This window comes from Tupaia chinensis, unplaced genomic scaffold, assembly GCF_000334495.1.
Source record: "Tupaia chinensis unplaced genomic scaffold, TupChi_1.0 Scaffold000252_1, whole genome shotgun sequence".
In the NCBI taxonomy this organism is placed as follows: domain Eukaryota; kingdom Metazoa; phylum Chordata; class Mammalia; order Scandentia; family Tupaiidae; genus Tupaia; species Tupaia belangeri.
The window spans coordinates 489611-503843 of NW_006159732.1; the positions used below are offsets into that span (position 1 = coordinate 489611).

A 14233-nucleotide genomic window follows, 5' to 3' on the forward strand; every position below is an offset into this window, starting at 1 on the left:
CGTGTGGTGCGTGCGCCCGGCGGGGAGACGGGTGGGGGGGGGGAGTACACTTAAGGGGGGAGCCCCAAGTGCCCAAGCCAGGAGCACTGTCTCGGCTCAGTAGGAGGTCCCCAGGTTCTTGGGAGAGGACCAGAGGAGGCAGGACACTCTGCTCTTACCAGCGTCTCCACCACCACAGGCACCAGGCTGCCTAGGAAGCCAGGTGGTGCCTGCAAGACCTCCGTGCAGAACCGCACAGCTCGACGGAGGATCCGACGAAGAACCAGCCTAGAGAGGTTGAGAGCCCAGATGTGAACCCCCAGCATCCCGTCATCACCAGTATGGGGAGGGGAAGGACAGGTCTAGAGAGTGTGCCCCCCAAAGCCTTCTCCCTGCCCCCATTCCTCCTGCCATCTCACCTGACCCACCTCTTCATTTCCTTCCCTCCTTGCCCCTGCAACCCCCAGTGGCCCCTGTCCCTCTCTGTAGCCCTTCCAGACTCACGGGGCACCTGACATCCCAGGGGAGACGCCATCAGCGATGCAGACACTGAGTGTGCGGATGTGGTCGGCCACCACACGGTAGGCTGTGTCTATGCGCCCCTCGTCTGCCACCCCTACCCGGCCCAAGTAAGGGGGGGCCCTGCAGCCCTGGAAAGCAGGAGAGAAGAAGACATGGCTGCTGGCCCAGCCTGACCTGGCCCCAGTTATGTTCTTCATCAGCTCTAGGGCATCTACTCTCACTCCTGGGGCCAACCACCTCCAGAAAGGCTTTGCCAGGCTGGGCTTGAGCTGGAGAAGCCCACAGGTGAATGGGGGCATCCTGCCCTCACGGGGCTCACATTCGACAATGCTCATCGCTGGCATCACTCCTGATTTCTACTACCAGAACTGGGTGGGTACTTGAACCTGAGATCTAATCCCCAAAACAGCTCATTCCAGGAGGCGCCGTCATCTTTTTGTTTGAGAGAAAGTTTTGTTGTTGCTGTTGTTATTAGAGCATGTGCGCTCACCAAAGAAACAGAGACAGAGAGATGGGGGTAGCCATACCACAATCCCTTCTTCATTCTCCTCTCGGGATTTTGGGCACACACACATGTGCCCACTGTGCATTTCAAGCCACCGGGTTCGGGCCTCGAACTGTGGTTGGCCATGTGGCAGTCCAGCACCTTAACCACTATGCTCGCCATCCTTGTTTTAAAGCAGAAGAAACCAAGGCTCAGAGGAACTGAGTGAGACAAGGCCGTGCAACTCATCAGGAAATCTGTGATGACAGCCAGGGGTCCCCAACCCATGGGCCGCTGACGGCCTGTCAGGAACCAGGCCACGTAGCAGGAGGTGCGCGGCAGGCCCAGCGGCAGGTGAACAGGCAAAGCCTTATCTCATTTACAGCCAGCGTTGATCACTCGCATTACTGCCTAAGCTCCACCTCCTTTCAGAACAGGCAGGCGCTGGATTCTCACAGGAGCTTGACCCCTCCTGATGTACAATTATTTCATCATACAGTACAGTGTAGTAATAATAGAAATAAAGTGTACGATAAATGTAACAAATCATCCTGAACCCTCCCCACCATCTGTGGAAAAATTTCTTCCATGAAATTGGTCCCTGGTGCCAAGAAGGTTGGGGACTGCTGCTCTGCACGATCTGTTCCTCCTCTACTGTCTTTACGGGGGCAGGGAAGGAGGTGTGAGCAGAGCAGAGCTGGGCTGTTTAGCTCCAAACCTGTCTCCTCCACAAGTATCCCTATCTCAATGAACAGTGCTGTCATTCCCGTGTCACTCAGATTGATAACCTGGGAGCCACTCCTGACGTCTCCCCCACTTCCAGCTACCCATCAGGGGGTCCTTCTGCTTCCCCCACTAAGAGATCTCTCAAACCAAACCACTTCTCTACTTCCTCTGCTACCAGCCTAACCCACACCCTACGGTCTCTTGCCTGGACTTATAATAGCCTCTTAGTTGGTTTCTCAGGTACTCTTGTCTCCTTCCACACCATCCTCCAAATAGCAATAGGAGTGGCCTTTCAGAGGGCCAGCACACGGTGTGGTGGTGGGCTAAGGTGCTGGATCCCACATGGCTGACTCTGCAGTTCGAGTCCTGGACCCGGCAGCTTGAAAATCACACTGGGTGGGGCCAGCAGGTAGCGTGGTGGTTAAGTGTGCTGGACTCCCACATGGCGAACCATGGTTCAAGTCCTGGACCTGGTAGCTTGCTTTCTCACTTTCTCTCTCTCTCTTTCTCTACTTTGTCCCTTTCTGGTCAAGTTAAAATAAGTAAATAAAGTTAAATAAAATAATTTTTTAAAAAAGAGAGAAAGACAAGAAAATCACACTGGCTACATGGATGCATGTGCTCAAAATCCTGAGAAGAGACTGGGCATGGTCACTGGGTGATTTATTTCTCTCTCTCTCTCTGGCAAACACACACACCCGATACAAAAACCTGAAAGGAAAAAAAAGTATATCAGAGCTCAGCTATGGTAGTGTGTGCTGCCACAGGATGAGTCTATGCGGGAGTCCCAGGTTCAATTCCTGGCCCACCCTAAAAGGCTGGGTGCAGGAGCATGTGCCTGTAGTCCTAGCTACTCCAAAGGCCAAGGAAGGAGGCTGAGCTCATGACAAGCATGGACAGCATAGTGAGACCCTATCTGAGACAGTCAGGCATGGAATCCTGTGCGTGTGACCCTAGGTACTCCGGAGGCTGAGGCAGGAAGATCGTTACACAGCAAGCCCCTGTCTAGAACATCACATACACACCCATACATACACATATACACATTCAATGAATGTGTATCTCTTATCACACCCTTTTTCTTTTTAAATATTTATTTATTATTATTATTTAAAAATTTGCTAGAGGGCGTGTGTGCTCACCAGAGAGACACACACACAGAGAGAAAGCAGGCCACCGGGTCCAGGATTCGAACCACAGTTGGCCAGGTGGAGTCCAGCGCCTTAAGCACCATGCCACTTGCTGTCCCCACATGCTTCCTCCTTATGACCCTTCTCACCACACTTAAAATAGCTCCACTTTGGGAGGCCAGCAGGTGGCGTGGTAGTTAGAGGTGTCGGACTCTCATGTGGCCAACTGCGATTCGAGTCCCAGACCTGGTGCTTGCTCTCTCTGTCTCTGCCTCATTCTGGTCACAACTGAAAAAATATAGTGATAATAAGGAATCCTTTAAAAAGAAAAAAAAGAATAGCTCTACTTTGAATTTTTTTTTTTTTTTTGAGAGATTTTTTGCTATAGGGCCCACGCACGTGCTGGAGAGACAGAAAGCAAGAAATCACTCTCCAGGGGGGATGGCTATGCTGCAATCTTTCTCTTCCATTGTTTTCTTGGGATCTTGGGCATGCATGCATGCACATGTGCCTGGTGTGAGTTTAAGTCGCTGGGTCTGGGACTCCAACCACAGTTGACTACGTGGGAGTCCAGCAACGTAACCATTTCACCATCTGCCGGTCTATCCACTTTGAACTGTAAGGCCTCAGAAGATTTGAGTCCTGTCTTCCTCTCTGTAATAGACTGTTTGCAAAAACAGTCCTTTCCTGAGTACATGTCACTTCTCAATGTGACTCTATACTGCTTTCCATCATGGAGCGGAATTATTTCTCCACCCGTGGGCTGACCTTGTGACTTGCATCACCCAAATAGAATATAGTGGAAATGTGGGACCAGCAGTTGGCGTAATGGCTATGTTGCTGGACTCCCGTGTAATGGACCATGGTTGGTATCCTGGACCTGGTGGCTTAAACTCACGCCAGGCGCGTGTGTGTACGTGCCCAAGATCCTGAGAGGAGAATGGAGGAGAAGGGATTGTGGCGTGGCCATACCCCCGGGGGGTGATTTCTTGCTTTCTGTCTTTCTGTCTCTCTCTGTCTTTCTGGCAAGTGCACACGCCCTATAGAAAACCCCTCTAAAAAAAAAAAAAAAAGAAAAAAAGAATATAGTGGAAATGACACTGTTCTGAGCCCATGCTCCTGCTCTTCTTGGAATCTCACAGAGCTGAAATGCGAACTAGCCCACGCTAGCCAGCCCAGTCAGCCTTGCTGCCCCAAACTGAGAGCCAGCCAACTGTCAGGGGAGAGCAGCTGACCATCGATACACGAGTGAGCTTACATAAGAATGAAAGAACCTAGCTAAGTCCAGCCTAAACTGCTAACCCACAGGCTCACATGCTAAACAAATGGTTGTTGGTCTAAGCCAGAGTGTTAAGGTGTTTTGTTATGTGGCAAAAACTGACTGACACATTCCACAACTACATCCTATGTGATTCGACGTTAGCTGGCTAGCTGCCTTTTTGTTCCTGCCACATGCCAAGCCCTTTTCTGCCTCAGGGCCTTGGTACATGCTGTCCCCTCTATCTTGCATAAGCGTCCTGTGGATAAATTGTCCCTTTTCAGGTTCCAGGTCATCTCCTTGGTGAGCCTTCCTCAAACACCCTATCTAAGATTCCTCTGGAACCTCCTTCTTTCTAGTTACTATTAACCATATTTAGGGCACTACCTGTTCAAAGTCTTTTTTTTTTTTAAGAGAGATTTTTGCATCTTAAAAAAGGGTGCATGTACTCGCCAGAGAGAGATAGAGTAACAGAAAGTCAGAAATCACACCCCCTCCCCCCCGGGGAGGTAGCCATGCCACAATCCCTTCTCCTATATTCTCCTCTTGGAATTTTGGGCATGCACGCACATGTGTCTGGCATGAGTTTCAAGCTGCTGGGTCTGGGACTTGAACAGTGGTTGGCCATGTGGGAATCCAGCAACGTAACCATTAGCCATCTTCTGGTCCCTACTGTCTATTCAACATCTGTAAGCTATTATCTTGATTTTTTTTTTTTTTTTTTAATGTCAGAGGGCACATGCACACGGGATAGAAAAAGAAAGAGCGAAAGCAAGCACCCACCAATGGAACCTGGTCACATTACACTCCTTTTTCCTTCAGTTCTCTACGCCATCAGGAATCTGAGCATGTGTGCATGCCCAGTGTGGTTCTGAAGTTGTCAGGTCTAGGACTCAAACCCTGGTCAGCTGTGTGAAATCTGGTTTCCTCTGCACAGTGCTTAACTGCTGAGTTACAGGGCCAGCCCCTTATCTTGTTCTTAAACACATTTACTTATTGTCTCTCTCACACTAGAACGTAATTTCCATGATTTCTGTTCTGTTTTCTGCTGTGTTTTCTGTACCAAGCACAAGAGACTGAACCCAAAGCAGGCACTCAACACTTACTTTTTTTGGAGAAGTTTTTTTGCTATAGGGCGTGTGCGCTCACCAGAAAGACAGAGACAAAGAGACAGAAAGTGAGAAATCACCCCCCGGGGGGGATGGCCATGCTGCAATCCCTTCTCCTCCATTCTCCTCTTGGGATCTTGGGCATGCACGCATACGTGCCTGACATGAGTTTAAGCCACTGGGTCTGGGACTTGAACCGCGGTTGACTACCTGGGAACCCAGTGACATAGCCATTACACTGCCTGCTGGTCCCAACACATAAAAAGTGACAGGAAGAAGTTAGGAGCAACCTCAGATCATGAGCAAGGAATCCTAGTCTCATGTTTTACATCCTGGCATCCTGGGGTGGTTACTGTCCCCACGTCTTGGTAACACTTTGAGTTCTCAGCCAAGATGGAAAGCAATGGGCTGAGTGGTGACGAACGGCTCAGAGGGGCTTCTGGAAGCGAAGGCAGGCTTACCTGGTGTATGGCGTTGAGCAGCGGGGAAAAGAGGTCAGTGTCGTAGGTGGAGCGTCTGCCTTGCAGCACAGCCACCAGCCTTTCCAGGCCCATTCCAGTGTCCACATGCCGCTGGGGCAGGGGCTGCAGGCTTCCATCTGCCTCTCTGGTCAGGAAACATGTGAGAGGTGAGACCCCACCCAGGATTATAGGAACGAGGTAGATGCCTAAGTGGATAGAAAAATGAGAGGGCCCAAAGAGGCTGATACAGAAGGAACCAGATGGGGCCAGCAGGTGGCATGTTAAGGTGCTGGATCCCACACGGCTGACTCTATGGTTCGAGTTCCAGACCCAGTGGCTTGAAAAACATACCAGGTGCCCGTGTGTGGATGCCCCAAATCCTGAGAGAATGGAGAAGAGGGGATTGTGGTGTGGCTATCCCCTCTTGGGGGTCGGGGCTTTCTCACTTTCCCTTTCTTTGTCTCTATCTGTCTCTCCTTGGCAGGGAGGTTAGGTGCCTCCTCACTTTCTCTTTCTCTCTGTTTCTATCTGTCTCTCCCCAGTGAGTGTATATACTTTTTTTTTTTTTTTTTTAAGAGGTTTTTGCTATAGGACACATGCGCTCACCAGAAAGACAGACAGAAAGCGAGAAATCACCCCCCAGGGGGGATGGCCATGCCACAATCCGTTCTCCTCTGTTCTCCTCTCGGGATCTTAGGCACACATGCACACAACCTGACGTGAGTTTAAGTCACCAGGTTTGGGACTCGAACCGCAGTTGACTACATGGTAGTCCAGCAACATAACCATTACACCAACTGCTGATCCTGAGTGTAAATGCTCTATGCCAAAAATCTAAAAAAAAAAGGAAAGAGAGCAAGCACGAGATGGGCACTATCAGTCTCCCACCCATCCAACAGTAGATGACTGTGGCCTTGGGTTCCCGTCACTTTCTCATAAAGGGCTATCTCCACCCTCACCCCTGCTTGGGACCTTGCTTAGATCCCAGATACCCCTTCTAGGACAGAATTCTCTGCCCTTAGAAAGAGACACGTCAAGAAGAGAAGAAAATCTTAGCTATCATCAAGTTCAACTCCACCATATAACAAGAGGCCACAGAGCAGGAGTGACTAGTTCGAACTGTCATGGGCAAAGATCAGGATTAAATGGTTATTATGTGAAAAATGTTTAGAAATTTACTTGGCACATGGGCCGGCAGGTGGTGTGGTGTTTAAGGGCGCTAGACTCCCACATGGCCGACCGCAATTTGAGTTCAGACCTGGCGGCTTGCTTTCTCACTTTCCCTCTCTCTCTCTTTCTCTCTTACTCTGCCCCTCTCTGGTCAAATTAAAATAAATAAATGGATGGATAAAGTTAAATAGAATAATTCTTAAAAAAAAAAAAAAAAGAAATTTACTTGGCACCTAATAAGTGCCATTTAAATGTTTGATTTTATGGGGCCAGCAGATGGTGTAGTGGTTACAGCACTGGACTCCCACATGGCTGACCTCATGGCTTCAAAATCACACTGGCACATGTGTATGCGTGCCCAAGATCCTGGGAGGAGAATGGAGGAGAAGAGATTGTGGCATGGCCATTCCCCTGGGGAGTGACTTCTCACTTTCCCTCTCACTGTCTCTGTGTACCTCTCTCCCTGGCAAGCACACACATCCTAAGGCAAAAACCTCTTAAAAATAAATAAATAAAATGTTTGATTTTTAAGAACTGGATCAAAGTCTTCTGACTGCCACAGTTTTCACATCCGACTAGGGATTGTCCTTCTGCGTTAGCACCCCTTTACCTGTTGTGTTGCATGAAGACCAGATTCCAAAGCTCCACCAGCTGAGGGGCTCCCACCCCACCTGCCAGGTCATAGTGAATCTCGGTACATGGCCCACAAGGGCCAGTATCCCCCATCTCCCAGAAGTTCTCTTGTGGTCCAAAGGAAAGCACACGGCTGGCAGGCACCCTAGGGAGAAAGCTAGGTGAGTGGTGGGGGACAGAGAGACCCAGAGCGGGGACCCTTTCTGACATGAGAGCTCCTCCTTCAAGTCCCAGCTCAGCAAGAGGAGGAGCAAGCCTGACCCTACGGCATCCTGGAATATGCAGAGATGCTGAGAATCAGTGGTGGTTACCTCTATTTCCCAGTCCTCCTAAGGTCCTCCTAGTGGGCATAAGAAGAGGGCTGACTTACCCTAAGCTGAGCCAGATGTCCCTGCTCTCCAGATCTGGTTCTAGCCCTGCCTTAGGGTCACCGCCAAAGAAGGAGACCCAGAGCCTGTCCTCTGGGATCCCATAGACCTGAGTCAGCAGTTCCCAGGCCATGCAGCAAGCTTCCTCCTGCAGCAGAAACCGACAGGGGGTGAGAAAAGAAAGGTGGATGAGAGGGAGGCCCTACTGAAGTGCCCGCAAACCACATAAGTCCAAGCCATCAGTTTAAGACAAAGCCATTTCCATTGTATTATCTTTTTCCCAGAATAAGCCATGACCATTTTGCCTCAGAGTCTTTTTCCTGCCTTGAAAGCCTCCTCTTCTCTGCTAAATCCTACCTCTTTCAAGTCTCCGAAGTCCCACATTCTCTATGAATTACTCTACCCATCCTACCCTGGGGTGATTTTATTTTATTTTTTGCTACAGGGTTCATGTACTTGCTGGAGATAGACAGAGACAAAGAGAGAAAGGGAAAGTGGAAAGGCATTCCCCAAGGGGAGATGACCACGCCACAATCCCTTCTCCTCCATTTCTCCCTCTGGGAACACATGCACACGTGCTTGACATGTTTTTCAAGCCACCAAGTCCAGGACTCAAACTGCCACAGTGAGCTATGTGAGATCCAGCTCTCTCTATTTTTTTAAGAGAGATTTTTGCTATAGGGTACATGCACTCGCCGGAGACACAGAGAGAGGCAGAGAGAAAACAAGAAATCACCCCCTGGGGGATGGCTACACCACAATCCTTTCTCCTTCACTCTCCTCTTGAGATTTTGGGCACATACTCATACAGAGGCCCGGTGTGAGTTTCAGGCCTCCATGTATAGGAATTGAACCACAGTCAGCCATGTGGGAGCTCAGTGACTTAACTATTACGCCATCTGCTGGTCCCAAGATCCAGCTCTCTCAATGGGCTGGTCCCATACAACAATTTTGACCAGTATAGCCCCTTTCCTAAGAGATTTATGATCCAATCAGGGAAGTGAAAAACAATTTCAGTTATATACAGTCAACTACCACTTCATCTCTGTTATCTTCTAGGAAGCCCTCCCTAAGCACACAGGAAAGAAAAGAAACAGGACTACTTCAACTCCATCATTGGCTAACCACTGATATTTTCTTTCTTTTTTATTTTTTTAAAGAATTATTTCAGGGACCAGCAGTTAGCGTAATGGTTATGTCGCTGGACTCCCATGCAGTCAACCGCGGTTTGAGTCCCGGACCTTGTGGCTTAAACTCACACCGGGTGTGTGTGCGTGCGTGCCCAAGATCCCAAGAGGAGAATGGAAGAGAAGGGATTGCGGCGAGGCCCTCCCCCTGGGGGGGTGATTTCTTGCTTTCTGTCTTTCTGTCTCTCTGTCTTTCTGGCGAGCACACGCACCCTACAGCAAAAACCTCTCCAAAAAAGAATTATTTCATTTAGCTTTATTAATGTATTGATTTAATTTGACCAGAGAGGGACAGAAAGAGAGCCAGAGCGAGAAAGCAAGCTGCCAGTTCTGGGACTTGAACCGCGGTCAGCCATGTGGGAGTCAGCACCCCTAACCACCACACCACTTGCTGCCCCAAATATTTTCATTTGAAAGCTCCCTTGAGACTCACCTTAAAATATTCACCCCCAAAGGCCCAATTGCCAAGCATCTCAAAGAAGGTATGATGGGAAAGGTCTCGGCCCACATCTTCCAGGTCACTGTGCCGACCTCCCGCCCTCACACATTTCTGGCTGTTGGCCACTCGTCGGAAGCCCGCCATCTCACTTCGTGGGTCCACTGTGCCCAGGAAGATTGGCTTGAACTGGAAGCACATGAAGAGGGTGGAGGGAGGGGACAACCCAGTTCCTCAGAAAGGAAAGGTGCCAACAGGGTACTGAGCATTCCCTAGAATAGCCTATAAGGTTAACCTACCCGTTCTCTTTACCCCACCCTCCTCGCCCCTATTTTATAGACGAGAACAGTTAAGTCTGGACAAGGTAAGTTGTTGATTAAAGTAAAAAGCTACTAGGCACGTAGTGGATGTTCAATAGCATTTACTTAATAAATGAGTTATCTTTATTTAAAGAATGAGTAAATAAATAGACTTTCCCCACCAGTCCGCCTCCAAGATAGTCCACACCTTCCATCCCCGAGCCCAAAACTCAATTTCAACCCTGAAGTTCTCAGGTCGCGGCCTCCCCAAGTCCTAATTAGAAGTAAGCCCCGCCCCCAGTCACTTCACCCAACCACACGCCGCCCTCTTGCTGCGAAGGCCGAGAGCCCCGCCCCTCGCTTCTTTTGCCCAATCCCGCAGAGCCTTCCTCTCCGGAAAATTCACAAGCTCCGCCCCCGATCAGTCGGCTCAGCCCCTACCTGGTTCATGCCCGCATTGACAAAAAGCAAGCTAGGGTCGCCACGGGGTCGCACGGAAGCGGAAGGCACCAGCCGATGGCCATGGCGGTCCCGAAAGAAGCTGAGGAAGGCGTCCCGTACGGCCGAGGCCCGGGTTGAGAGCGGCCGATGGCTGGGGCTCCGCCATGGGGGCGACCTTCGAATGGCCCGCCGCAGTCGCTCAGCGGCCGCTACCACTGACGCCGCCATCTTAGCTCCGGGCGGCGACTTCACGGGGTCAGAGAGAGACGAGAGCAGGAACTCGGGCGTTTCCTACAGCGTCCCCTGGCGATCGGAGGACTCAGGGGAAGCCTGTGCCCCCTGGGTGGAAGTGATTGGAAAGAAGTGAGCGGAAGTCGGCCTGGCACAAGCGCCTGGCACATAGTAGGTCCTTACCTTAGTCGGTTTTAAACAAATAGTGATTAAGAGACCACTATATGCCAGGCATTGTTTTGGCGCTTAGAATGTATTAAAAAATAAACAAAATGTCCTGTCCTTGGAAACTTATATTTTAGCTGTAATTGTTATGCTTATCAATTTTGTATAGTCACAGATAGGGTTGCAATGACAGGTGTGGATTCAGCTTTACGTGTGTGTGTGTGTGTGTGTGTGTGTGTGTGTGTGTGTTTCCAGGCTGAGGGAAGAGGCAGAGATTGCCAAGGGCATATCAGCATTCATTCAAAAGACATTCAATACGTATTTATTGAATAGCTAGTCTGTACCTGGCACTGTTCTAGGCACTTGCCAGTTTCCTTTGCCCTTGGCAATGGAGAAGGCTATTTTGTCCTTAAGGACTGAAGCAGGCCCTTTGTAGCCGAAATCTATCATAAACACAGAAGCCCAACAGCATCTGCTCCATTATTAATTGCTTAATAACATTTGGTTCTTTAATTTGCCTGGGGATTGGAGAGAATTCAGGTTGTTAGGGCAGGATGAAGCTGTTGGTTGATAGTTGTGCAGATTTCTCTTTCTAAGCCTCCCTAGGGTTTTGTGTGTTTTGCTTTGAGACATACCTCCTCTGTCATGTCTTTTCCTCCATGGTAACAGCTGTGCCTGTGAAGCCAACACAGGTCCTTGTGGGTGCTCACAGGACTTCTTAGGATGTCCTCTGCCGTTGGTGGGAAATGAACACATTGAGAAAGGAGAAAAATTGTCTAGGTTAAAACTAAACACGGGTAGCAGAGCTGAGGTCAGTCAGCGTAGTCACTACGAAAGCTTTGGCCTCCTGGGTGGATTCTCTTCACCACTCTTCTTTTTGTGTTGTTTTTTGGTGCTGTGGTTTGAATGGGTCCCCCAAAAGTTCATGTGTTGGGAATTTAATCCCTCATGCAATAGTATTAAGCAGTGGGGCTAAGCGGGAACTTTAAGAGGTGATTAGGTCATGAGAGCTCTGCCTTCTTGAATGGGCTATTCCATTCATGGATTAGTGGATTAGTGGATTAATGGATTGATGGGTTATTAGCGGAGTGAGTGAGTTCTCTCCAGAGCGGGTTGTTACAAAAGCAAGCTCAGCTCGTTTTTGAGATGTCTTCCGCGTGTGTGCTCGCCCTCTCACCATGGGATGCCCTTCACCATGTCACGACATAGCAAGAAGGCCCTCACCGGATGCAGACCCTCCATCTCAGACTTCCCAGCCATCACAGCTGTGAGGTAAATGAACTACTTTATAATGCACTCAGCTTCTGGGATTCAGTTACAGCAACAAAAAGCCGACTAAGACATTGAGTCTTTTGAAAGACATTTAGAGTCTTTTCCTTGGGGAAGATGCAGTCTTCTTGGGAACTGCGTTTCTATAGAATAGTCAGTTCTCAACTTTGTACTCTGACAGAGCCCATAACATCTCTCCCATGATTCTGTTTCTCTTCTTGCCCCTGTAGAGTAAAGGTGTTGTTTTGAAATTGTGTTCTGCCTGTTTTGGTTATTCCAGTGTTTCTGGAACAGGAACTGAAAGCCAGATGGGGATTTCTGTGAGATTGATGATCCTGAGACAAGACCGTGAAATCCTTCCCCAAACTGAGATGGGAGTGTTTTGTTAGATAAATCAGCAGGCCCACTACCCAGTACCGACGCCAGCTTTTATTCATCTTTTTCCAGAAAGGCTTTGTGTTATGTTAATATTAGGGACCCCATGTTTTTGAGTCATGTGGACCTAGTGCAGAGCCATACATTTTTTTAAGAAAAGCTTTATTGATAGATGATTTGTATATGTACAAGTCATCCATTTCAATTATACAGTTCAATGGCTTTTCGTGTAAGTTTTACAGCCATCACACTTTTAGACCATTTTCATTACCTGCGAAAGAAACCCTGAATTCTTTGGCCATTAACCTTCGAACCCCACCTTTCTCCTCAAGCTAGCAACCACGAATCTACTTTCTGCCTCTATAGATTAGCACATTCTGCATCTTCAATGGAACCATAATATGTGATCTTTCGTGGCTATTTTCCCTCGGCATAATGTTCTCAAGGTTCATCCATGTGATAGCATGTATTAGGGATTTTTAAAAGTGTACTTTTTTTTTTTTTTTTTTTTTTTAAAGAGAGATTTTTGCTATAGGGCACTTGCTCCACAGAGAGAGAAAGTGAGAACTCATCCCCCAGGGGGGTACAGCCTTACCTCAGTCCCCTCTCGTCCACACTTCCCTCAGGAACGTTTGGGCGTGCACGCACACAGCAGGCGTGAGTTTCAAGCCACTGGGTTCAGGAGTGGAACTGTGGGTTGGCCATATGGAAGTCCAGCGCCCCAACCACGATGCCATCTGCTGGTCTCTCGAAAGTGTTTTTTAAGTTGTTTTCCTGAAGTAGGTTTTTCTCCTAACCTGTATTGTTTGTCCTTGCTGTTAAAAAGTGATCGTTTTCTTTTTAAAAAAATGTGATGTTCTTTGGTGAGTCATTCTCTTCACCAGTGAAGCAAAGCGGTTCTTCTAGGTCTGGGATGTGTCTACTCTGATTTGCCACTGTCATCTGATGGGGAAGTTAAACTCAAGGTCTGCAGCGTCCCAAGACAGATGGAGGTGGAGAGAACTCACCCACAGGGAAGTTACCCTGGGAACTCTCAGGAGTACCGACCCACTCACTGTCTTAGTATTTGCAGAAATTTTATTTGGGGGCTTAAAATGCAAATAAGGCCTTTTTTTGTGGGAGCTAGTCAGCTGGGTTTCCCCAGCACTCTACTGGTGCTGCCTCCCTCAGTGTTTAAGACAGAGGAGCTTTGTCTTCCCTGGATCTGGGATTTCCCTTGTGTTGCCATGTGACCTACTTGGCAGGTCCAAGGTGCCTTTTCTTTGAGCACTCCACCTTTCGCCTTGTTTAAAAGAAACAACACTTCTTTTGCTATAGGGCATGTGCACTTGCTAGAGAGAGACAGAAAGAGGAAAAGTGAGAAATCACCCCCGGTGGGGATAGCCACCCCACAATCCTTTCTTTTCCATTCTCCTTTCAGCATTCTGGACACACTTGTATGCATGCCCAACTTGATTGTTTTTTAGAGAAAGAGTTTTGGTATAGGGCATGTGTGCTCGCTGGAGAGATAGAGTGACAGAAAGAGAAAAATCCAGGGGGGGCTAGCCACACTGCAATACCTTCTCTATTCTCCTCTCAAAATCTTGGACATGCATGCACACATGCCTGGCTTGAGTTTTAAGCTGCCGGGTCTGGGACTCAAACAACAGTTGACTATATGGGAGTCCAATGACATAATCATTATACCATCTGCTGGTCTCACCCAGAGCGATTCGTTTCTTTCTTTCTTTCTTTTTTTAAAAATAATTATTTATTTATTATCAATATTTTTCAATTTTGACCAAAGAGAGACAGAGAGAGAGAACAAGCCACCAGGTCCAGGACTCAAACCATGATTGATCATGTGGGAGTTGGGTGCTCTTAACCACCATGCCACTTGCCAGCCCTTCACCCAGAGTGATTCTTAAGCCACTGGGTATGGGACTTGACTGTGAAGCTGGCCACGTGGGGTCTATACTTCAAACTCTAGGCCAGCTGCTGGCCCATGATA

At 48.6% G+C, this 14233-nt stretch overlaps 1 protein-coding gene and 1 long non-coding RNA gene across 3 annotated transcripts in view; one reads left to right on the plus strand and one right to left on the minus strand.

Annotated features, from left to right (window-relative positions):
- Positions 1 to 2063, plus strand: part of LOC114007918 (uncharacterized) — an 11587-nt gene extending 9524 nt beyond the window's left edge. Inside the window, exons 3-4 of one of the 2 annotated variants that reach the window (XR_003549487.1) lie at positions 447 to 560; positions 1182 to 2063. This is a non-coding gene — a long non-coding RNA (uncharacterized LOC114007918). The remainder of the gene's footprint in view (positions 1 to 446; positions 561 to 1181) is intronic. The other variant, XR_003549488.1, reaches the window with a different exon arrangement.
- Positions 1 to 10604, minus strand: part of AARS2 (alanyl-tRNA synthetase 2, mitochondrial) — a 17549-nt gene extending 6945 nt beyond the window's left edge. Inside the window, 7 exon segments of the mRNA XM_006149069.2 lie at positions 159 to 267; positions 484 to 629; positions 5670 to 5814; positions 7450 to 7617; positions 7843 to 7988; positions 9461 to 9652; positions 10204 to 10604. Of these exon segments, the coding sequence (XP_006149131.1) occupies positions 159 to 267; positions 484 to 629; positions 5670 to 5814; positions 7450 to 7617; positions 7843 to 7988; positions 9461 to 9652; positions 10204 to 10431 (1134 nt within the window). The 5' untranslated portion in view covers positions 10432 to 10604.
- Between the last annotated feature and the right edge of the window lie 3629 nt (positions 10605 to 14233).